At 46.9% G+C, this 25,436-nt stretch overlaps 1 protein-coding gene and 1 pseudogene across 1 annotated transcript; one reads left to right on the top strand and one right to left on the bottom strand.

Annotated features, from left to right (window-relative positions):
• Positions 1-675: 675 nt before the first annotated feature.
• On the top strand, positions 676-1,094 carry LOC127206784 (40S ribosomal protein S13-like; annotated as a pseudogene).
• Positions 1,095-10,074: 8,980 nt separating this feature from the next.
• On the bottom strand, positions 10,075-24,819 carry Gdf6 (growth differentiation factor 6). The gene is made up of 2 exons (XM_051166079.1): positions 24,249-24,819; positions 10,075-11,268 (listed from the first exon to the last, which is right to left on the bottom strand). The coding sequence occupies exons 1-2, from the start codon at positions 24,655-24,657 to the stop codon at positions 10,319-10,321; spliced, it is 1,359 nt and encodes a 452-aa protein (XP_051022036.1). The 5' UTR covers positions 24,658-24,819; the 3' UTR covers positions 10,075-10,318.
• Positions 24,820-25,436: the final 617 nt, after the last annotated feature.

Below are 25,436 nucleotides of genomic sequence, written 5' to 3'. Positions count from 1 at the left end.
TATGTACAGGGCCCATGTCCTCTGGGCCCTTGGTATGTCAGCTCTGTTGCTCTTCGTGTAGAGCTCCTGTTACCTCCATGTCCTTTCTTTCCCCCTCGACTCTTCCACAAGACTCCCTATGCATTGCCCAAATGTTTGGCCATGAGTCTCAACATCTGCTTCGAAGCGCTGCTGGGTGAAGTCTCTCAGAGGACAGCTCTGCTAGGCTCCTGTCTGCAAGCATACAGAGAGGTGTGGGGTTGGCTCTCTCCTGTGGGGTGGGTCTTGGGTTGGGCTAGATATTGGTTGGACATTCCCTCACCCTCTAACTAGACAAGACTCCTAGTAGGGGGAGGGAAACACCTATGCCCCCACAAAAACTTCAACTCCTGCCTACAAGATGTGCAGGAATTAAGATAGAGCTGATAGATGCCCAAACCATTAAAATGGCTTTTTGATGTTTTTGGGTTTTGTTTGTTTGTTTGTTTGTTTGTTAGACAGGGTTTCTCTGTGTAGCCTTGGCTGCCTGGACTCCCTCTGTAGACCAGGCTGGCCTCAAACTCACAGCGATCCGCCTGCCTCTGCCTCCCGAGTGCTGGGATTAAAGACGTGCGCCACCACGCCCAGCCTAAAAATGGCTTTTTGAAACATATGAGTCGCTCTCTTTGCTGCCAGACCTCCACCATCACGGGTCTCATGCAAGCTCCCAGGAAGGGCCTATCCCAGTCTGTGCTGCTCTACCGCCGTAGCGTCCCCACGTGGCTGAAGTTACAAACTAGCCAAGAAAGGCCTGACCCCCTCCCAGATAGATGTGACCCTGAGGGACTCACATGGTGTGGCACAGGTCTGTTTTGTGACTGGTAAATAAAATCCTGAGAATCCTTAAGTCCAAAGGCCTTGCCCCTGATCTCCCGGAGGACTTCTACCACTTGATTAAGAAAGCCACTGCTGTTCGCAAGCACCTTGAGAGGAACAGAAAGGATAAGGATGCTAAATTCTGCCTGATTCTGGTAGAGAGCAGAATTCATTGGTTGATTCCTTACTATAAGACTAAGCGGGTGCTCCCACCCAATTGGAAATACGAGTCATCCACAGCCTCTGCTCTAGTGGCATAAATTCCTTGTGTGCACAGCAATAAAATCACTTTGAATTAAAAAGAAAGAAAGAAAGAAAGAAAGAAAGAAAGAAAGAAAGAAAGAAAGAAAAGAGCATAAGCGTCTAAGTGAGTTTTCTCTGCAGGGTTAATAAGATGTATACCACAAAGCAGTTCTCAAATGGCACCATTAAATTTACATAGAAAAATAATTTTGTGATCACACACTCCTAGTCAGCTTGGCAATTGGTTGTACCAATGAGAAATAAAATGATAAGAGTAAAAACTTGGGAAAATCTCATTCTTGTATAAAGGAAATTTGTCTCTTCCTCCTCAGCATGCTGTTTGGGGTCAATAACATTGCTAATCTCATTGTGCAGCAATGTTTTTTTCCGGAAACATTCTTACTTAAGTCTGTATTCATTCATAGTGCTGAGCACCAAACCTGCCAAGTGGAAAATGAACAAAAGATATGCACAACTATTTAATGAATGGATGATGCATTCAAGTGAGCATTTTAATACTATTACATCATCAGTCAAAAAGGAAAGTTAGGTCTGGAGAAATGGCTCAGCTGGTAAGAGTTCATGCTGTTCTTGCAGAAGACCAGAAGGCAGTTCCCAGAACCTACGTTAGGCATCTCGTAACTGCCTGAAAATCCAGTTCTAAGGGATGCAGTGATGTCTCTGTGCCTCCCCAGACATTTAAATGAACACACAAATACACAGAGAGACACAGACATAGACAAACATAAATAAAAATAAATCATGTTTTGATGAATGTCATGGGGGCCAAGCTTGACAACTTGAGTTTGGCTCTAAGAATGTACATGGTAGAAGGAAGGAAAGACCCCTTCAGATTATCCTGTGTCCACCTACAGCTGCAACATTCACATATTCATGCACACACACTAAGTTAAATATGTATAAAAAAAATAGTGAATGTCAATTCCAAAATCTATACAAGAATAAAACAACGATCATCATTATAATAAATAATTTCTGAGTCATGTTTATTTACTGGGCCATTGTGAAATTTTTTTAAGTCTTTGTGAGTATGTGTGTGTGAAAGAAAGAGAAAGAGACAGAAAGTGAGAGAGATTCCATATTATGCCAGCATCTATACTGACTGTCTTAAGTCACACCAACTCTAAAAGAACCCATTTGATCTAGTGTCAGATCATTAAAATAGCCGCCTCTGTTCTGCATTCTCACCCCTCCCCCACTCCACACCTTCACTTTCTGGTGCCATGGCTATGGTGCCCGAACCAGATTTTCCATATAGGGATTTTCTACATCTTTTGACATGCCTTTTTTGGAAGAAAGCCTTTAATTTGTTTCATACTGTCTCCGGCCTGAGAAAGGACTCCACTGCTGATCAGGGGACATTTACCATCTATGCACATATGCCATTTCCCCTTTAGACCAAATCACAAACAATGAAGGCATTTTAAATGTGACAACAAACACGTAGCAGCTAAAGCTTTAAGACAAACACCCCAAATTCAAACCTTTAAGGTAATCTGGAGGATGCTAAGATGCAGTGGCTGCTTGGAGCCCACTGACCCCTGGCTCAGGCTGAGTCATTATCACTGCCAACTACGGAACCCCACTGAGGATATGATAGCTAAAAAGGCATTTTGCAACTAGTACAAATAGACATGCAAAAGCAGAACTTTGCTTCTTCTGAGACTGTTAACTGTTGGTTGGGAAAATCATTTGTTCAGTGAAACGGCAGGGGTTCTGGGCTCCCAAGAACTGATCTCCAACACACTTCAGTGGACAGTTTTCTAGTTAAAGATGAAACCTGAAATGAACACACAATTTTATTTAAGCCTAAACCAACCAACCAACCAAACAAAAAAACCTCTATAAGAATAAAGCCTGCGGGGTGCTGAAGAGATGGCTCAGAGGTTAAGAGCACTGGGTGTTCTTCCAGAGGTCCTGAGTTCAATTCCCAGCAACCACATGGTGGCTCAGAACTATCTATACTGAGATCTGGTGCCCTCTTCAAGAAAGAAAGAAAGAAAGAAAGAAAGAAAGAAAGAAAGAAAGAAAGAAAGAAAATAAAGCCTGCTCACCCTGAACAGAAATTTTAGAGTCAACAAAACACAGTTCTTCCTCATATTAGCTGAAGCATGAGGTGAGCCACCAACCCTCACAGCCCTAGCTCTTCCTCAACATCAATTGGCAAGTCTTAGCATCCAATGGACATTAGAAACTAGTATCTAGAATATCAGGAAAACTCCTCTCTGCTTTCTCCCCACTTTTCCCATACTGTGGGCACAAAGCTGGAGATAAAGACACTCCCCCACTTGACCCTGAACCCCTTGGACTTTGAGGCTATCACAACACAGACAAGTGACTATGCATGCCATTGCATTTACCTGAGGGATTTTGAAGGACAGAACCAGAGACATGGCAGTTCCAAGTGCCATTTTTCCCAAGGAATTTGACCTATAATCTCCACTGAAGTTTTTTTTTTAAGATTTATTTATTATGTATACAATGTCATGTCTGCATGTACAACTAGAAAAGGGCACCAGATTCCATTATAGGTGGTTGTGAGCCACCGTGTGGTTGCTGGGAATTGAACTCGGGTCCTCTGGAAGAGCAGTCAGTGCTCTTAACCTCTGAGCCATCTCTCCAGCCCCCTCCACTGAAGTTTTAAGGGAAGGAATAAAGTAGGAACCAGATTGAGTTTTGAGGGAGTTTGTGAGTTGGGAAGACCAACTCATAACAATCAGGATTCGGGGTGAGGGGTGGCTTCTAGGAGCCTGGGAAACATTGAAAGTTCAGCCTAAGTTGGAACTTTATCTTGTCTTCTACACAGCAAGTTTCCCAGAGCCTCAACCAGTGCCTGCCACACAGTGGTGACTCACAAAACAGCTGCTGAATTCAAGTACAGGACCATGTTTTCATGATTGCAGCTTAGAATGGAGACCCTAGAACTAGGCTGGAAGTGGGCAATTTCCATTAGATGCCATTTTGTAGTTCTGTCCATGGAAAAATGAAAATCTGATTAAGAGAATTTGGTAATAATGTTTTTTATAATGTATGGAAGAGTCATAGAAGAGCTGTCTAATTCGGTAAAGGCATCTGAAAGTGCCCTAAATGAGTCTGAGAAATGTAAAACCCAATTAATCAGTGAGGAAGCTGGCCATCCTCTTGATAGGGAGCATGGGACTCAGCTACTCTAAGCAGAAAGGAAAGTCAAACAGTCTGTCTGGGACCTAGGAGAGGAACCCCAAAGACATGAGTTTGAGGGTTCTTGTTCTTATAGTGACTTTTGAAAGAGACTTGATTTTTTTCTTTTTCTTTTTTTCCCCCCAGTGGATGGAAAATTCACTTCTTTTATTGACTAAACCCACAGGCAGATTTGCAACCTCTGTCTACTGCTTTCTTGTGACGTTTTAATTGCTCAGTAGTGGATTAGTTGGACAGAGTCTGTGTTTGCTTCCTTCCTCCTCCTTCCTTCCTTCCTTCCTTGTTTACAGCTTCTTGATCTGTAGACAAGCTGGCTGTAAACTCTGTATGTGTGAGTGTATGTGTGTGTGCCTTTATACATATGTATGTGGTGTATGTGTGTGTGCATGTGTACATATGCATGGGGTGTATGTGTGTGTGCATGTGTACATATGCATGTGGCGTATGTGTCCATGTGTATATATGCAAGTGGTGTGTGTGTGCATGCATTCATACATATATATGTGGTGTACATGCATGTGCATGTGTACATATGCATGTGGTGTGTGTGTGTGCATGTGTACATATGCATGTGGTATATGTATGTGCATGTATGCATATGCAAGTGGTGTATGTGTGCATGTGTACATATACATGTGTGACGTATTTGTATGTATGTGCACATATGCATGTGGTGTAGGAGAGTAAACCCATGTGGAGACCATACAGAGGCCAAAAAAGGACATTTGAGTGTCCTTCTCTGTCACTCTCTGCCTTATTCCCTCGACACAGTATCTGGCCAAGCTGGCTGGACAGCAAGTCCCAGCAATCCTCTCTAGCAGCAGCAACCCCCCAGGCCCCATGGTGCTGGTGTTGTAGGCTGGTTTTTACACAGTAGATGCTAGGGGTTGAGTTTGGGTATGCTCACACAGAAGCGCCCCAATGCACTGAGCCACCTCTCCTGCTCCTGGCTTCCTTCTTCCTCAGCCTCCACAGTGATGGAATTATAGGTCTGGATCCCTATAACTAGCTGGTGAATTTTTTAACTCAAAGAAATTTCATAGTATAGTAAAAAAACAAACAGGTAAATGAAACTTAAATATCAATACTTTCATATTAATGCAAAAACCTTTTTTTGATGTTAATGGCACAATTTGTGTAATTTGGTACTTAAAATATTTATAAAATTCCATGTGCATGTTTGGTAGTTAAAATAGCTGTAGGCTATAAGAAGCGCAGTTGTCTAAGTATCTAACAAGTTCTCACTCATGACTTTGAATGAGTAATTAGGTAACTGGGTCTCCTAGTGCCCAGTCAAAAGACACAAACAGAAATGGAGTACTTACTCTAACTTGTAAATCACCGTCTTTAGAAATCAACTTTATTCATTTTACATAAAAAACATATTTATGAGACAGAGTTGTTTTGATTTGTCGCCTGTTAGAAAAGCTGAGATTTTAAAATAAATTTCAGTTATATGATTTTTTAAAAAAGCAATCTACAAGATTTAGAGAACAATTATTATCTTAGATTATGACTAGAATTAGTTTTTAAGATTTGTCTCCTGTGTCTATGTGTGTGTGTGCACGCTCACGCGTGTGCGTTTGGGCCCATGTGAGTACAGATGTTCCTGGAGGCCACAAGAAGGTGTTGGATCACCCAGAGCTTGAGTTACAGGGAATTGTGAGCCACATAATGTCAATGTGTGGCTCTAAACTCAGGGCCTCTGTGAGACTAGCACAGGCTCTTGGCCACTTAGCCATATCTCCAGCCTCTAGAATTAGCAGGTAAGGAAGACTGAACCATTCAAGCTACGTTGAAGGGGCATGAATCACAGATTCCCTTGAATGTAACTGCCGTAAGTAAATTTGTAGAGAAGAATTCACGAGCATGCTCATTTCATGTGTGTAAAGTGTCTGGTAGACGTGAGATGTCATGATGAATGCTAGGAACGTGGCCATAAACAAAACACACCTCAATGGGGCCTGTATACAATAAGCTTAACAGATTAGAAAACAAAGCCTCTGTTGAATATTTTGCTTTTATGTGTTGAACACTAAGTTGACATATTTTGGTCAAAAGACCACAACGCATGGCACTGCCTTCACAGCCCTTATGAGGGCAGGAAAGGAAGATCATAAATTCAGGACCAGCCTGTGCTACATAGTGCCCAATGACAAGGACCAAAAAGTTCATAATTTATTTTGTCAGTACACAAAAATCCTCCTGTGGCAGTGTCTTTACTCATCCATGTACCATCAGTGACTGACTGACTTATACATTCAATCTTCTGATGTATTGCCTAGAAGACTACATGATGCTGATGATGGATGATGCTGATGATGATGATGGATGATGCTGATGATGATGATGCTGCTGCTGCTGCTGCTGATGATGATGATGCTTCAGAGAAAATCAAATGAAGCAAGATTTTTTAAATGCAAATATCTCTAATCTTAAAAGCTAAGCTATATTTACATCTTCAGACAATTCAATTAGATTGTGTTTCCCCTAAGTTAAGGCATAAACTTTCTGATAGAGGGAAAAGTGGACGCTGAACTGTGCAGGAAAGAAAAGTGTACACGAGGGGCATGTATATAGCAAGGCTTGTGTTGTAATAGAAAGAGCGTAAAAAATGCAAAGAATTCTTAGCTCGTCGAGGAAAGGCCTGCATCGAGTACATAGCGAGAGCTCACTAGTTTTCCCAGGTTTGCAAAAATGCAGATTAACTGTGTCTTCAAAATGTTCAGCGTAAGCAAATAAAGCATTTGCAAAATGATTATGAATTTAGAGGACACTGATTCCGTGGGGAAAAGTTTGAACAGTCCACTTATTTATAAACAATCTTCTGAAACATATCCTACTTGTAAATTGATCATCATTTTGATAACTGGAACTCATGAAAGATTGCATTCAAGGCAGTGATAAGGTCTAGGAAACACCAAAACCTAGCAGTGACCTAACCTATGAGTCCTCTAGACATTCCCAAACTGGCAACTCTGAGTCCCGTAGCCTCTATATCATTTTTCCAGAAGCTGTGTTCTGAGCTGTTGCCATGCATGGGGTAACATTCTACAAGCCTGCAGGCGCTGCTGCTAGCCTTTCCTTGTGGCAGATTTGGCTCGGTCCACCAGCTGGCAATGTTTTAACACTGTGGCTAACTATGCGTTCTCTGTGCAACCAGATAGGGACCATAAGACAAGTAGGTCGTTGGGTTCTATAGTCCAGAAGACTGAGTTTCAATCTGAACAACCACTGCTTGACTAGAAAGTGACTAGGAAGCTGCCTACATTCTCTGCCCCTCACACTTCCATAAACAAGTTTACAGTGACACCTACCTGAGTGGTTTGAGATAACCCAGGCTCAACAGCTCTCTTGCCTGATAGATATGGTAAACTCTGAGATTCGAACTTATACATGAGTTCCCCAATGTCCAGCAAACACAAGACACACACACACACACACACACACACACACACACACACACACACACACTGTATGTACTGCCCGAGATACATCTTAGATGTAGGCAATGATCAGTAGTTAAAGCAACTGATAAGGCTCAGGGAGGCCACCAGCTAGGAAGAACATGCTTAGCCTGGGCTCAAGGGGAAACTAAGAAAGACTCAATTTTCTACTTAGATTCTTCGGACCTTGTGATGGGGCACAGGTTTTTCACAGTGTTAACAGCAGGCAAGGATTTTGCTTTAGTGTTATGAATTAAACAAAAATGTATGTTAAGTAATCATTGAAGACTACTGAAGAAATAAAATGCTCATAGCAGTGGCCTTTAAAACAATTAGTGTCTTCAAATTGTCTGATACTGGAACAAAACACGATGAGCAATAATTTCTTTAGAAAATGACTTCTATAGATCCACATAAACCAGGCTGAGTTATTAAGGGGAAAATGAGTTTAATAAGACAGTGTTACCCAGATTCTGTACCATCCAAGAAGGTATACTATAAAAATGTTTTGAATATTAATTGATCTCTGGTAACTTTAGTGTTGTCAAAACTTGTATTATAGTGAGGTAGACAGTTTCAAAAAAACTCTCCATTAGACACACTTAAATTTTGTAATAATATTTAAGAAAATGATAACATTATGAAAGAATGAAATATCTGATTAATGCTTAACTTTGTACAACTCGAATATAAACTTTAAAAATATTAGAAATTATAACATTTGAGTGCATATAACGTTTTGTACATTAAGATGAATTGCAGGTTTTCTCTTTGCACTTTCAGTCATCTTAAATAAACAAATATATACAGCCTCAACAGAGCAACAGTGCATCCAAAGCAAATGTGCATTTAAGTTAGTTCTCCTGGCCACGTCTTGTCTTTTTTCTCTTACCATCCTACATTACCGTGTAACAGCACCCTGGCCCTTTCCTTAACAGTCCGTAGTCCTCTGAGCCAGACAAGCAACAGACTTGCATGGGGGAGAGAACAAACCAGTTGGGGTAACCCAAAATATTCTATAATCATGAACACTCCTTCCACAGTTTAAATTATTCCATGGACAACAATGAAGAAACTTACTTCTCAGAGAGTCTGCTCCACCCCCTTCCCTGGTAATGTTTGAAAATACTCTTGGTACAGACTGAGGGAAGGATCCAGATTTTTACTACCTGGGAACAGGTATTCTGCACACCCCAACCTCCACCGCCACCCCACCCCCCAACCCCCACCTTGCCATGTGCTTTCCTGCTTCCTTCTGGTTTCTGTCCTTGATGCCTGTACCGCAGTTTCCACCCCAAGCTCAATGTAACACTTGACTCTTCACAGTTTCTCATTACTAAGGTTTAAAAACATCACCTAACTGGTAATTACAATCTAAAACAATTCTCTAGGGGGAGCCCTAGGCTGTCGCTGGCTGGTAATCTCTCAGGAATGTCAGAAAGAGGGGAGGGGACTTAAATTTTAAGAAACTTCAGAAGCAGAGGCTCCTGGCTCTTTCATCCTCCTCCCCTGCTTGGGGCCTGACCCTTTATCTCCATCCTCCTGTGGGGCCCATCATCTGCCCTCCTGACGTGGCCCTTCGACGTTTTAGGTCCTTTCCTCCTCCTCTTTCTTCTTACCTTAATTATAGAGTTTCCACCCTTTGCCATTAAAAAGAAAAAAAAATTTTTTTTTTTGCCTTGGAAGGAAGTGCTAGAATTTTCGCAAACTCTGTTTAAAGAAATCAATGAGAAACAGACATGACCAAGAGCTTTTGGGTGGGCTACCTCCAGCCTTGGGTAATGCACCTCTGTGTCGCCCGTCAGAGGTAAAGGCCTTGTGGTTTCTCATTATCCTTCACCGGGTCCCACATGGACTAATTCTTGTCATTCCATCCATACCAACTCTCCCCCCCCACCACCTCCCCCCTCCTGCCAGCAACAGTAAAGGCATCTGGAGACCTGAGTCCACAGCAGTGGTAACTCCCAGTACCCTATGCTGGGAGAGGCCAGGACAGAGCCTATAAACTCATGGGAATGCACAAAAGAGAGAAAGGCAGCATGGGCCTCCCTAAGGGCAAGATCCTTCTGGACTCGAGTATCCCTTTGGACAACTCCCCTAATACTTCCCCGTGCAGAAAGAAGCCAAGGACGCCAGCTATGGCTGGCAAGACCCAAAGACCTCACTTTCTTACACAAGTAGAAACAACCAGTCTGAGATGTGGGCAAAAGTGATTGATTCTCTCATATTCCCCTCCCCCGCAACCCCACAATCCACAGAACACTTGTGAACAGATAGGTGTCTCCCCTCCCTCCATCTCTATCAAAACCAAGGAGACTCAAAAATAGAAATAAAAATAAAAAGCCATCAGAATAAAGAAAACAAAGAATCTTTCTTGTCTAGTCTTTCCGGAGTGGCCAGGCAAAGTGTGAAACCCTTAGCTGCTTCTGGGGTTGGAGGGTGGAAGGCTCTGGGAGGGCTGGGCTGCCTCTTCTTCCACTGCGCCCCTACTTTCATGCGGTCCCCCACCTGCGGCCTCTTCCAGGCCAGCTCCTGCTAGCCTCTCAGCAGTCAGGCCTCCTTCCATGGTCCCTGGCCCAGGCGGGACAGCACCGCTACCTGCAGCCACAGGACTCCACCACCATGTCCTCGTACTGCTTGTAGACCACATTATTGCCCGCGTCGATGTACAGGATGCTGATGGGAGTCAATTTGGTGGGAACGCAGCAGCTGGGCGGGGTGGAGCCCGGGTCCATAGAGTTCATCAGCGTCTGGATGATGGCGTGGTTAGTGGGCTCCAGGTGGGAGCGCAGCGGAAAGTCGCACACGCCCTCGCAGTGATAGGCCTCATACTCTAGGGGCGCGATAATCCAGTCGTCCCAGCCCAACTCCTTAAAATTCACGTGCAGAGGCTTTCGGCTGCAGCGCAGCCTGGATTTCTTGCCGTGGCGCTTGCCGTGGCGGCTGGCGAAGGCAGTGCGTCGCCTCCGGCGGCCGGGCGAGGGCAGCCAAGACCCGGCGTTTGGAGCGCCGGAAGGCGCTGGCCACGACCCCTCGACTCCCGCAGCCTCTACTGAGCCCAGCTGCTCTCGCATCTCGGTGAACAAGTTCTTGCGCTGGGATCTGGTGAACACGACGAGCAGGGCGCGCTCCTGGGGCGGCCGCACCCTCCGGCCGAAGCCCAGACTCCGCAGGTCCAGGGGCGGTAGCTGTTGGGGATCCCTCACGCGCGCCTCCGTATCCCCGGTGTCCGGCTCGCCCCAGGCGGCTCGCAGCTCCAAGCACAGCTGCTTCCATGGCTGAGGACGCAGGCCCTGCCACACATCGAAGACTTCCCAGCCAGCCTGGGTTGGCCCCTGAGGATCCAGGGTCTTGGAGTCAAGCAGCAGTGGGGACAAACAGGGGAAGAGCTGCACGTGCAGCGGTCGGGCCGGTGGCCCCCAGGGCGTTGGGGGCGCCTGGCGATAAAGCCTCAACTTTGCGCCCACCAGCTCTTCTTTGTCTGAGAGTGTGGACACATCAAACAAATACTTCTGTCTCCGGAGAGGAGTGTGCGAGAGATCGTCTGCGAGATAAAAAATAATTACAGTCAGTTTCACTTACCGGGAGATCAGCCCGGTGCTCTTCAGCGGTCCTCAAGAGGAAGGGGGAAGGAAGGGGCAGGCTGCCAGAGAGTCCAGTTAAGCCGCCCAACCATCCCCAGGTTCATATCCTGGACCATACATACAAACTGAACTCTCTCAGCTCAGCCTGAAACAGAAGTCTGTACTCCTCTTGAGGCAGTCTCCCTGAGCACGCCCTCAGAAGGCAATGTAACCACCAATGCGCCCTTCTTGCCCCAAGTCTGGGCCGCGCTTCACTCGCCCTTCAGTCCACCGACTCTCATCACTGACACCTCAAATGTTGCCTCTTCCAAGAGGTCATCGCTAATCACCCTGGTACAAAGCAGCCTTCCTGGACCACTATCACAGGACCTTGGCTTATTGTCTTTCTGGCACTTGAAAGTATCTACAATTATCCTCGTCAATATTTGTCACGAGGTCTGTCTTTCCCAACCACTGAACACCCTCCACCAACCCATAGAAGTTAAGTCTCTGCTTAACACTGACCTAGAGTCCTGGGCGACCTAGAAGACAGGCAGGTCAATAGGCGCAAAATTTGCAGAACAGTAATTTTTCAGTTTGCCTTTAAAAGTGTCAGCGTCTGGGTCTGCTTGTCTAATTAAATCGATATCTAAGAACAGGACCGAAGCGTGGGGCTTTTGTGTGCTTGTTGTGAACCTCTTTCCTTCACACTCCGAAGTGATTTATAGCTACAGTCATTCTATAGTCCCAGTAAGTAGCCCAGGGTCATGTTGCTAACCACTGTCCCCCCTGTAGCTGGGACATTTTAGGTCCAGCATGATGCAGACAGAAGAAAGAGTTACTGTGTTGCTTCTTTCTTTATTTTCCAATTGTTCTTTTCCTTCCTTGCAACAAATAAAAGAGTGATATAGCTTTCAGAAGTGGAGACAGGAGGATAAGCAAGCTAGCACACCAGACTTATACCTATTGAGAGTTTTCTGGTTCGTGGGAAATAGGCATTCCTGGAAGGAGAAAACCTCAGCCAAGGATACTTAGACACAGGCAGAAACATGCCCCACCCCTTTCCCCATCGTCCAATCTGATGTTCTGTGTTTCCAACAAATCCTAAAAATTCATTTCTTGCTTACAAGTGAAAAAAATTGTGACACATACAGACTGGCAGACTTTAAAAATTCCAAGGCAAATTCTTTAAGACTAAGGGTAAATTAGACCTCTTTTTTTTTTTTTTTTCTTTTGACACATTTGTGCATGCAGCCAACATCACTTCAACGTGCAAGGCGGAAAGCTAAGCAGATTTTCCTGGGCTGCCTTCCCATAAAATGTTTACAACCCAGCAAATACAAAAATCCCCAAAGCCCCTTGCTTTCCCCAGCAGCTAGTAAAGTGTGGGTTGATTTCAATAGTAAAGATATGGCCAGGTCCAGTTGGACCCTCACTCCCTGTCCAGATGTAGCCTGGGGACACAGAGGCCATGGATACTGGCTGGCCACACCCAGCCAGCACTCTGGGCTAACCACTGGCCCAGCCCTATCTCAGGTACATTCCTGCACCTGAGACAGAGCTGTGAGAAGGGCTAGAGAGATGAAAAGGGGAAACTACAGCTGCTGCAGGAAGTTGATGTATGGAAGCCAAGACCTTCAAACCAATGGGGGTGGGGGCAGTTGAACACACTTTCTTTTTCCTTCATAGAAAGCTGTGTTTGAAGATGGTGTTTAGCCGCCACCGCTAACACGTGCTGCAGGAGATAAATGTGAGGGCTGGCATAGTTCTAACTTGGTTCCAATGAACAACTTGATAGGATACGTCAATACTGTTCCCATTTCCATGATGGGAAAACAAGGGTCTGGGGGAATTAGTTACCTAAAATAAATAATGATGTTGAAGGCAATAGTTAGATCTGCTTAGTTCCAAAGCTTGAGAGTTTCACAGTGAGTCCTGTTGCCTCTGCACTGTAGGCCAAATAGGGAATTCTGGAAGCAACCAAAAGTGGCTAGGGGCTAAAGGAAAGGAGGTACAGACCAAACTGTATGTGTAGAGCTTGTTGGGAATAAATCCTGGCCTTCTTTAGGAAATCATTTCCATCTGTTTTCATAATTGACATACTTGGTTGTTGGCTGAGGAACATAGGCAGGTATACAGAATAATGGTTTAATTTATCTCTCCTGCACCCTGAAAAGATGGTCCTTCTTTCGCTTCCATACTTTCGGGGTTTGGGCAGGAGCTGAAGGCATGGTTTCTCTGTGTAGCCTGTGGCTGTCCTGGAACTCAATCTATAGACCAGGCTGGCCTTGAACTCACAGAGATCCTCCTGTCTCTGCCTCCCAAGTGCTGGGATTAAAGGGGTGTACCCAGCTTTTTTTTTCTAGGAGTAAAGTAAGACATGTTTAGTTTGCACAGCTGATTCAAAGCTGAGAGAAATGTCTGTAGAAGCAGCTCTTGTATACTCTCTAATCCTAAGCTGTCTGGTGACCTGCCTTGCAGGACAGTCCTACACATACTACTATTCCAGGACTCAAGAAAGAAGGTACGTGTGACTTCTGGTCTCCATATGCTCCTTTTCTTCCTGTGTTAGTCTACCTCATCATGACTGGAGGAGTCCTACCAAATACTTAAACAGCCACCCCAGTCCACATGTCACAGCATCCCAGGTAAACATACTCACAAGTGGTGTAACCATCTCTTGGTAAAGAAGCTGCCTGGGCCATCTAATTGGGCTAAGAATTCTGTAGTCCAGGAACCTGAAGATCAGTCTAGTTCAGTGTCCATTAATACACACACACACACACACACACACACACACACACACACACACAACCAAATGAACAACAAAAACAACCTAGTATCATGAATACCTCATAGAAGTTTGTTAAAGACAAAAATTATCTCAGGTTCCTGAGGCTAAGGGGCTGCCTTTCTAGGAACATCTGGATGATGCCAATCCTATCACCTGAGGGGCTCACTCTCAGAAAAGCCCTGACATTGGACTTCCCATCATGAGGGGGCAAGAATCACCACAGTAGAAACAGAGCAAAGCACCCAAGTCCAAGGCAGGTTCCAAGATACTGCCGCCAGACCGCGTCACCATTTCTCTAAGCTCTTCCTAGTCCATAACTACATGCCTTCTCAGTACATCTCCAGAGCCTCTAAGTCCTAAGCAAAGGACCTAAGAAGATAGCAGTGCTCTACTGATCCCCTCCAGACCACATTCTCTACATGTTTGAACCCGCTTTGGAGCCCTATGCAGCAAAGACATAGCTAAGAAGAGGCATACCACAGGTCTGGAATGTAGAGACCACCATGTGACCACAGTTACAAACTACTACAAACACTTTGCCACCTGACCTGGCAACCCAAAGCCTGGCCCATCTGCCCTGGGTCACCTGTGGCCAGCAAGCTGGCCCTTTGCAATGCCTTGCAAAGCCCTCACCTCCGACTAGGTCTTATATAAATATGGGCGATGTCAGCAGATGACTTGAACCCTGATGTAAATATGCACTGTGGGCGTCTAAAGTTGTGGCACTGTCTCATAACCATCTCACGGTCATCCTGGAAGTGACTTCTCTGCTTTGGGCTCTCTACATTGAGAAATGATCAGTAATTCATCATGAAAGGCTTCTGTTCACATCAAGCTAACTTGTTACAGCTCAGGTACACCTCAGTCAACTGAGGTGGCTGACTGTGGCACTCACAACCCTCTCAAGCATTTCCCCCTTTTCCTCCTTTCTCTGGAAGATGAGTAGAAAAAAAGAGAAGGAAGAAAAGGAGGAAGAGTCATCACAGACATATCTCAAGAAAACCCTTCACAAGTAGAAAATGAGCAAAATACAATAACATGGGGAAACCTCAGACTGACGCTTCTGGTGCGGGGTGTCTCGGTTTTTATTTGTCTAACTGTTTGTGAACAGCTCTCGTGTGTAGTTATAGCTAGGGTGGAACTCTCTCCACTTCCCCTTATGCTGTATTCACATCATCCAAAGCTCCTAGCACAGACATTCTAAAAATTAAAATAGAAGACAGATGTTGATCAAAAGATGTGTCCCAGACAGAATACATGTAAGTTAAGAAGCAAGGCCTTTAAAGAAGAAAAATGAGGAGTAGTTATGGAAACAGACGTTCTTAGAAAAGGCAAGTGCATGGGGCTAAGGTAGGTTGAGTAAATGACTGAAGGAGTCTAGAGACAAACACTAAAATGGAGGGGAAAAGATGGGGCCAGGGAGCCCACAGACAGCTGAGCTTAGGACACAAGGCAGCATATTCCATGGGTGCCCTTGAGTTACTCCTCCCTAAAGGGTTGCCTCCCAGCCAGCCCTCATAAAATGTCTAAAAGCTGAACCTTGCAGAGAGGAAGGAACCAGAACTGTTTTCCCAAGACATCACTGGGATCCTGGACAGATGAAGTCTCTCCCTGAGGATTCAGATTGCATTTGTTGTTGGGTTTTTTTTTTTTTTTTTCAGTGACCAAAACCAAGAGTTCATGTGAGATTCCAAAAGGACCATCAGATCTATTCACACATTGTTTGGTTTCTCGTCCTCTAAATTAAATGAGACTCTCTGGATGGATACTTGTCAGACTCCACCATCATCCTCCATCTGCCTGGCCATGTCTCCTGGGGCTTGGGAGGCACAGAATCTGTAGCTAGTCTACACCTCAGAAGTCTCAGAATATGTGTCCTTTCCCACTCACAAACCCTAAGCAGGATTAGGCCCTGGGATGCAAAAATAAACAATTGCCCATCTTTGCAAAGAACACTCCAGAACTTTTTGAGACTAAGCCTCCTTCGTGGTCCCCAACTTATTGTAGACCCAGAAGCAGCTCTGGGCACTAACTGGACACTGTCTTTGTGCAAGGCTCATGGAACTCAGAGCTTTGATGGCCTCTCTCAGACTCCTTCACCAAGCATTCAAGTTCTGCTCTACTGTCATATTCATTTAGAGGAAAGAAACTTCAGAACACCAAGATTTAGTTTAGCATCTTGCAACTAGTGAGAGATGACACTAGTTCCAAGAGAAACCTCCAGCTCTTAGGACTCCTCTACATGGGTCCTGCTTGTGCAGTGGAAAGGGAAGGAAGGGGGAAGCCTGCTACTGCTCACATTTTGGTCCTCGGTGTGATCAACCCTTGACTGGGCTGCAGTTTTCCCAGGATGGGTCACCTTTTCTTTACTAAATGGAAAACTTCCAAGCTCAGACTTGAGATGTGTCTGGAGCCACTTCTGAGGGTCTCAGATCCATTACCACCCTGAACTGTCAAGAGTTTGTCATTAGAATTTTTCCAGTGTAGCCCAGAAGTCCCTCCCGATAGGTTGTGAAGGCCTGAGGGGGCAATCTATATGTGGACAAGTTCCTGTGCTTCTGCGGTACAGTTGCCATCTGGGCAAATGCTTGCCCTTTGCTAAGCATCCTCATCAGGAAAGTGTCTTGGGAGCAACTGACACAGTTGTGACAAAGAGCCCTGAATGCTCTTGCTTGACCCCAGGATTGCTGTAGATCACACAGAACAATGGTTATAAAAGCAGACACTAATGCAGTTCTTCCTATGTGCTGAGGGAGGAAAAAAAAATCTAAAACCTTAGCTTATGTAATCCTCCACAGCAACCTGTGAGGTCATGGCTATGTGTGTGTCTCTCTCTGTGTCTGTCTCTCTGTCTCTCTCTGTCTCTCTGTCTCTCTGTCTCTCTCTCTCTCTCTCTCTCTCTCTCTCTCTCTGTGTGTGTGTGTGTGTGTGTGTACATGCATAAGTTAAGATTTTATATAGTACCCCATAAGTATATGTAAATATTGTGTCAACTAAAAATTTAAAACCACCAGTGAGAAGGAGAGATAAGCAGGAGAGGGTAATGCCAGGAGAATAAGATAAATATTCCAGGTTTTCCCCTTCTGTGGAATTTATGGAAATGTATGTGTGACATGGAAACTAAAGAGGACTATATAGAGGGAGGGAGGGTTCCTGTTGCAAACACAGGACAAGGGGAACAAGCATGAGCAAAGTGCAACGATACACATACGGGGTTGTCATAGCAAGCCCATGAACTCATTGTTATGCATACTAAAATAATAAATTTGATTTTAAAAATTCACCTCTGAGAAAGGTATTGTTATAAATGAAAACCCAGGAGGCTTAACAGTAAATGGTGGAGCTGACAGTTTGGCTCCTGAACCTGTGTGTCATCACCCTAACCGCAATCCCTGACCTCTGTGCGTGGTGGGAACTATGATAAGAGTCTTACCTTGCCCAATCACAGCAGCCTAAATCTTAATTTAACCACATACAGCAGATCAAATGGACTGGTTTTCCAGCCAACTCTCCCAGCTTCCACCCCCTCCTCTGTAATCTATAGGGGCAGTGGTGCCACAGAGACCCAAAATTTCGCCTCTTTCCTAAGAGCCAGGGCCAAGGTGATTTGTTGGAGATGGCTTTTCCTGCAGTGCAAGGGACTGAAGCTGCAAAAAGCTCAGTGGAAGTGATGCCTCATCTACTGGTAACAGTTAAGAATGGGGGTGCATGAGTCTTAAAGCCCTCCTGGAATCTGTAACTGGACCCAGGCCACATCAGCTCAAAAGTGGAAAGATAAGTGGAGGTTTTATGCACCTTCTCTTTCCAGCTAACCCTGTAGTTGCAGTAGAATGCAAAGGTTCTGAGAAGCATGGCATGGTGTGTAGGCATTTGTGCTCCCAGCTCCCAAGCCTCCTGTTTTGGAGAAGTCTCCTTTTAAAAAATATATGTTGTTAATTTATTCATATTACATCTCAATTGTTATCCCATCCCTTGTATCCTCCCATTCCTCCCTTCCTTCCATTTTCCCCTTACTCCTCTCCCCTATGGCTGTGACTGGGGGGGGGGGGTCCTCCTCCCCCTGTATATGCTCATAGGGTATCAGTCTCTTCTTGGTAGCCTGCTATCCTTCCTCTGAGTGCCACCAGGCCTCCCCATCCAGGGGATGTGGTCAAATATGGGGCACCAGAGTTCCTGTGAAAGTCATATCCCACTCTCCACTCAATGTGAAGAATGTCCTTAATATTCTTTGATGTATTGGGCAAGGTGCAGTGTCTGAAGAAGGGATTCCTCTAAGCCTCTCATCTTGCTCTAACTTTCAACAACGTAGCAACATGAGAGTCCTGGTGTCAGCAGCCAGACACAGGTTTCTCAGGTTTCTTCCCCACCAAGCTTCCAAGCAAGGGTCTGCTGGGAAGTGAGTGGGCAGCTGCTAGATCCGCCATCTCTTTTAGAAGTTTGCTTTGCAGAACCTGAATACCTCTTCTCCTAGCTCTGTCCCTTCCTTCAGGCCCTCTCCTCAATCTCATCAGCACTTAGCGATGCCACAGGCCCGCCCTTCTCCTCAGCTCTTTGTACAGCCCACTCCCGGTTGGGTCGGGTCCTAAATCTCTTGCCCCAGGCATCATCCACTCGTTTTTTTAAGGCGCTGGCAGTCCCTCATTGACAAGTGAACATAATTCTTCATCCTAGCCAGAACCAATGGGTGTACCTGAAAGTAGAAGGCTACCCTGAAACCCATTAGGGCAATGGGGGACCTATTTAATTCCAGTAAACAGAAGACATTTAACCCAAATTCAACTTAAAAGTAACATACAAGCTTTAGACTGGGAGTGTCAAGGTATCAGTGTGATGGGTCCTCCTTCCTTCCCGTTTTTCATGTGAAAAGGCTGTTCCCTGACCCCACAAGAGCAGATCAGAATTGGTGCTAAGAAAGTTATTCAGTAGTGGAAGGCTATGGTTAAATTCCCCAAGATTGGTTAACACAAGCTGCAGTCTGTCAGGGAGCAAAGCTTCCTCTGCCTTCCACATTTCTATCATTGCTCCCACAAACACACAGCCCCTGGAAGGTGGATGCTGTGGAAGCACCCCACAACCACAGGTGGGGGAAACAGGTTACTGCTAAAGTTCCTTTCAATGCAAGACCCAAATTCCCTGTTCCCAGAGGATCCAGGAACACCAGTGCTCTCTGGTCAGAGGATAGCTTTCAGGTCCTGATTCATTTAGAAAAGGAAGAATCCACGAAACCTACTGGGTCTGTGGCTTGGGTGAATTTTGTTTTTCTTAATGGGCAGAAATTCCCCTCCCCCACCAGCGACTGCACCCAGGGCAAGAGCCCCGAAACTCCAGAGCCTCCAGGCAAGAGGATAACTTTGGTCCTCTCAGATAAGCCTTCCTGGTTAAGAACCCTCCTGCACCATGCACTCTGGCTGCACAAGATTCTAGGTCTTGCTTTTCCCTTTTGGTGGCTCTTAAGGACCCAAAGACAATAAATGATGTTAAGCTACAAGCCTATGAGTTTGGGGGTTGGTTCCTGGCCTTAAATGTACCTGAATCATTCCAACCAGAAGAGTGGGACACACACTAGAGTTTGAGACTTCCTTGTCCTACCTGGGGCTTTCCCCAGGACCTCCAGGTTAACCCAGCAAGGAAGGTCCTTCAGCGTGAACCACAAAGCCAGCTCTGTACCCAGTGCTCTGCCTGCACCCCTCATACACACACACACACACACACACACACACACACACACACACACACACACACTTGCATGCTTAGCAAGCCCCTTCCAAGGCTGTTCTCTCTCTTTCCGGGGAAATAAAGCCTAGATTGGAACCTTCTGCCCAGCTTCCTCACTTGGCCGTCTGGTATGAATTAGTGTTTTTATAAGGGACTCAAACAAATCGAATACAAGGTCACCAAATAATTAACAGTTGCGAATTCCCTCCGTCCCCATTAAAATACTTCCCTGCTTATATTTCATTTTCCGTTTGCCAACGACAACAGGGTCCAGGCAGAAAGCTCTAGAGCTGCCCTGTTGATTACTCCACGCAGAAACCCACTGCTCTGCGTAAACACGATATAGCGGGCAAACTTCAATAGCAGGAAACTAAGAAGCTCTAAAATGCTCTCCTCTCTCCAAAGCCTCCACATGCTTAGCATACTCCTGCCTCCTTGTAATCTCTGAATTGAAGATTAAGGGACAAACTGAGCAGCCAGGCAGACTCTCAGGACTTGCTTCTAGGTGTTATTGGTTGTTTGCTGTCTTCTTCCTGTAAGCAGGCTTGTAACAACAACACAACAGTAACAACTATTTTGACTTCAAAAGTCTCTGGGAAACCTAATCCACAGAAACAGTCTTTGATTCCTTGAGAGTTTTTCTTTCTTTCTTTCTCTTTCTTTCTTTTTAATTATTTGGCACTTACCACATAATCCCAAGGCAGGATATTCTCTCTCTCTCTCTTCTCTCTCTCTCTCTCTCTCTCTCTCTCTCTCTCTCTCTCTCTCTCTCTCTCTCTCTCTCTCTCTCTCTCTCTCTCTCTTGCCTTTTCTCCACTTTCCCACCTAACTGTCTGCCCTGCGGAGACCCCAGGACAGGAAGTCCAGAGCCCCTGAACTACTGGTCTTTGTGATTTCATGATCTCTAACCCGGCCCATTCTGACCCTGTGGTCTCAGCTCCCCACCGCACACAAACACACTTTCTCATCTCTACTTATCTAAAATAATTTTGAGGTACAGCATGAAAGCATGTTAAAAGGTCGGTCATCCATAAAGTAGTCTGTACCTCCAATATATAAATACACGAGGGGGCCAGGCACAAAACATATTCAGACCCTTGCATCCAAAGTTCCACGAGAACCACTAATTAATTGGGTCTTTAGTACCACAGAAGAGCATCAAGCCAAAAAGAAAGTCTCACCACGGTTCTTAGAAACCTTCTTGACCTTACCCTGCCCACACATATAGTATCCTAGTTTATCATTAAGTCTCTAGACTCTTGCACCAGTCTCAGTTCTCAGGAGTGTGAGTGTGTGACCTTGAGCAACTTAATTTCTCTGTCTTCCTTAATTCACCTCTAAAGCCATGCCGCAACAGTAGCCGAGAATTAAGTGAGTTCATTCATGTCATAGCTTTTAGCACAGTACTTGGCCCACAGTGAAAGATCGATCAATCAACGTTGGCTACTGTTATTTACCCTTCCAGGACATTTTAAAAGCTTTGGGAATAGCACTCAGGACAGTAGAGAAAGCCACCGGTGTCTCAATGGAGCCCTCACTCTCTTCAATTGCTTGACTTGGGGTCCCACTTTCAAACATCAGCTTCAGGTATAACTTTTAAATTCCAAGGTGGGCAGGACCTTTAACCGATTCTCTGCGAGGCTTGCGAACGCGATCCAGGGCTCCTCCTCTAGAGGGACCCTGGCTCCTCGGATCCCAGCCTACCACTCTGTGGCGATTTAAACCTCCCCTAGGCAAGGCGCCAACTTAGCACGACAGGCTCAGCTGCCGGCTGGCCCTTTTCTTTTTGCCTGCCCACTCAGGAGTTGGGGGAGGGGATGCTGAAGAGTTTGGCACGTTAAGAACCCCCGCGCGAGGGGCGGAAGTCCTCGCTAGAAGCTGGGGATGCGCGGTTAGTGGGTCCTTTCCATCACGGGAGACTAGACACCGTTTGATGTGTTATGACATGAACCCTCAATTAGATCGCTGAGTCGAAACACTCCAATCAGGGGCCCAATGCTAAGCAAGCCCCGGAAGGTCCAACCCGAGGTCACCGCCGGTGACACATCAAATCAAAATCAGTGAGAGGGAAAGTGAGGTTTTCCCTTTATCAAGCTGGGGCTGCAGCCAGCAATCCAGCCCCTCCTCCGCGCACTCCTCCTCTGAGCTCCTTTACACCCGCGAGCGCGCGCGCGCACACGCGCGCGCTTGAGACTAGCATCACAGCCTTCTTACAGTTTTCTTCGAACTTGGAGGGCAAGGAGGAGACAGGGCCTTTGAAGCTGCGGTCTCGGGTCCCAATGTCCTTTCATCTCCTCTGACTAGAGCCTCTAACTAAGAAACCACTGACAGCCCTATCCCCAACGTATTGTGAGGTTGAATCCACAGTCCTGCCGGCATCACGACCATGACCAGGCAACAGTGTTCCTCTGCCCCACTCCAAACCCCATTCTGTGCTTAGGGGCTCCCAGCAGGGTGGCTAGGCTCTAGGGTGTGTGGACACTGTAGGGCAAACACGGGTTGGTGGGTGCTATGCAAGGTCTGGGGGCCCCCAAAGACAGACAGCCTTTCATGCTTTCTGAATATTTAAAGTCTTCTATAGACATCTTAGAACAGCTCTCAATGTCCCTTGGTCTTGCGCCACATCTCAGGGAGTAGTGAACCTATCAGGGTGCCTGCCTGGGTAAGAGAGGACAACCTCTCACTTCCCAGGAAAAGAAAAAAAAAAAAAAAAAAAAAAAAGTACCCAATTGCCTTGCAGCCTATTCCTCTAGGATTTCTTCCCTTAGAGCCATATTCTCTGACCTTCTGTCACTTCTCCTTTGGCGATGGTATTAGACACGCTAGGAAGTTAGCAGAAAAGTTGCAGGGAGAGAAACTGCGGTGCGGCGCCGGTAGGAAGGAGTTGGCGCTGCGTTGGAGTACCTATGTGCAAGACCTAGTAGCAGCAACACCGAGAAGCCACGTGTCTTTGTAAAGGTGACTTTATTATTCCTAAAATCTTCATAAAATACAGCGGCGTTAATTTGCCGCCGGGAACTTTCAGCAGCTCATAACCTGGCTGACCTCGGATTGCAGTTGCGTACCTGGCTGGGCCGGAACCTTGGCTGAGAAGGGAAGCAGCTTCGAAGGATGGCTGGGGGCTGGAGATTGAATAGGGCTTGGGGCAGGTGTGGGAGGGCACACATTAGTCTACTGTGGAAAATCAAGGTAGATAGGTGTAGCTAAGCAGTTCCCTCTGCCCAATCCTGGCGCGGGGGGGGGGGGGGGGCGCGGGGGGGGGGGGGCGCTATTGCATTTCTGGGTGCTTTCACTGAGCCTGAAACACGCCATGCGGGTCTAGAAACAGTAGAAGCTAAGGCTGGAAGTAGGGGAATTGGATGGCTGCCTTCTTTATACTTTCCTCTCTGTCCACCATCCTTTCTTTTTTCTCCTCCTTTCCTCCTTTCCTGCTTTTTCTGGCTGATTCTCTCTCTGTGTCTCTGTCTCTGTCTCTCTCTGTGTGTGTGTGTGTGTGTGTCTGTCTCTCTCTGTCTCTCTCTGTCTCTCTCTCTCTCTCTCTCTCTCTCTCTCTCTCTCTCTCTCTCATTCCCCAATATCTTAAAGTTTTCTCTAAAACATTAACCACGTTGGAGATCAGCAGTGATAGCAAGAGAAGGAAGCTCAGAATCCTATAGACAACATACATCCTCTCTGGCACAGCGCATGAGGGTTGGATCCCCTAGAATGCGCAGAGAGAGGAACTTGTACGGCTAAGAAAGTAGATGTGTAACCTCCTGCAGTACTTTAAGCCCAACAACCCCACCCTATTAGCAGTCTCTATTAACTATCAGGTGTGCGATGCTAGAGAAAGTAGAGGAGGGGAGGAGGAAGAAGAAGAAGAAAGAGGAGGAGGAGAAGAAGAGGAAGGCCAGAAGACACTAGCTGCCCACCTGGCTGAAGTTCTCCAGGAGAGCCCTCGGACTACTGGATCAAGGCACTGCCTGATACCGATTCTAGACTCGCTGCCTTGACCGACTGACTACCTTGTGCTGGCTTTTCCTTGAGAAACAGAAGGCTCCAGGCTTTCTAAGGTGCTCACAAATGATCTAGGGCCCGCATCCCTCACAAGTTTCGGCCACAGGGTCCCTCAGTCCTCAGTCCTTTCTCGGACCCTTCTCCATCTCGCTTCATTTCCCATCGCTTCTCTTCCTCTACGCTTCCTCCAGACCCGTGGCCAAACTGATGCCTTCGGCAAAAGAGAAAACAAGGAAGGATAAAGGAAGGAAGAAAAGTAAGAAAGTAGGGTAGGACTGCAGACTAGAGCAAAATCTGCAGCTGCACTCAGAATTTGGAGCTTGAGAAAAGAAAAAAAGGGGAGGTGCCCAGAACGGGAAGGGAATTCACAAAAGCAATCTCCTGCCAGAGCCGGGGCAGCGCTCTAGCTGATGAGCGCCAACCGCCAAAGAGTTGGGCGCTTCCGTTGCCACTTACCCAGTCCTCTGTCTACAAAACTAGTGATCGTGTTAGCTGACTTGGAAGACTGGAAAAAGCTGGCATTGATGCCCAGCTTCTCGGCAATGGAGTAAGTCCTGTAGATAGACAGCATGTACTCGTGAGGCACCACGCGCGGCCCCCTGCCCGGCGGCTCTTGCTCGTGAGATTGTCCAGGCGGCCGCTGGCGGACCTCGGTCCGCTGTGGCTGGTGCTCCCGGGGCGTCCGTCCCTCCGCACTTTCTTGTGGAGTCCGCGGCATCTTCCCTTCTTTGCGGCTTCTCACGTCCTTGGTGGAGTCCAGTTCGGTGGAGGAGGACGAGGAGATGGAAGCCTGCTGGAAACCCGGCAAATCCCAGAGGAAGCTGATGAGGAAGATTGCCCAGAGCAGGACCCTAGGAGTGTCCATGGCGAGCGAGCGACAGAGTTTCTCCGAGAGGCAGCGGCGACAGAGGCGCGAAGGGCACGGAGCGGCTGGACAGCGGCGGGGGCCGCGTTCCTCCGGCAGACTCCGAGTGCGGGGAGCCGGGTAGCAAGCAGCTACACAAACCCAGGCCCTGCCACGCCCCCTCCCGCCCCTCGCCGGGAGGGGAGGTGGAGAGGAGGGAAAGCTGCAAAGCGGAGAGGGGGAGGCGGCGGGTTGTACGGGCAGGAGGTGTGGAGGGGGCAGCGGGGGGGGGGGCTGGGGTGGCGGCGAGGCTCAGAGCCCCCGTGGGACGCTTGCGAGGTGAGAGCTGGGAGCTCCGGGCTGGGTCGCGAGCTCTGGCAAGTCGAGGGGGAACCGAACGCTCCTGTCTCCCGCTGGGGAGCAAAGGCACGCACGCAGCACCATGGGCGGATTAGCAAGGGCAGAGGGGCGAATCCTAAACAGCCCCGCGCGGCGGACTATCAGTCCTCACCAGCTGCAGGCCCTTTGCAAAGAAGTCGGCCGCCGGAGCCGGAGCTAGCTCGCAGCGGACGCTTCTGCCGCTGATTGCGCGCTGGCTCCGGGTGGTGATATCTTCGCTCTGCGGCCTCACCCTCCCGGTGGGCGGTTAGCAACCCTCCAGGGCTCAGCCCTGAGCCCCGGAAGCCAGACGCCGTGGCCAGTTCTTCACAGTCCCATCTTCTCTCGGTGGGATGCTGCTTTCCACAAAGACCAGCGTCTATTCCCGACCTTCGAGGTCAGGCAAAGGCCAGCAGTCTTCA

This window comes from Acomys russatus, chromosome 2 (genome assembly GCF_903995435.1).
Source record: "Acomys russatus chromosome 2, mAcoRus1.1, whole genome shotgun sequence".
Taxonomy (NCBI): domain Eukaryota; kingdom Metazoa; phylum Chordata; class Mammalia; order Rodentia; family Muridae; genus Acomys; species Acomys russatus.
The sequence above is the reverse complement of the archived record's forward strand: the minus strand, read 5'-3'. Positions and strand labels throughout refer to the sequence as shown.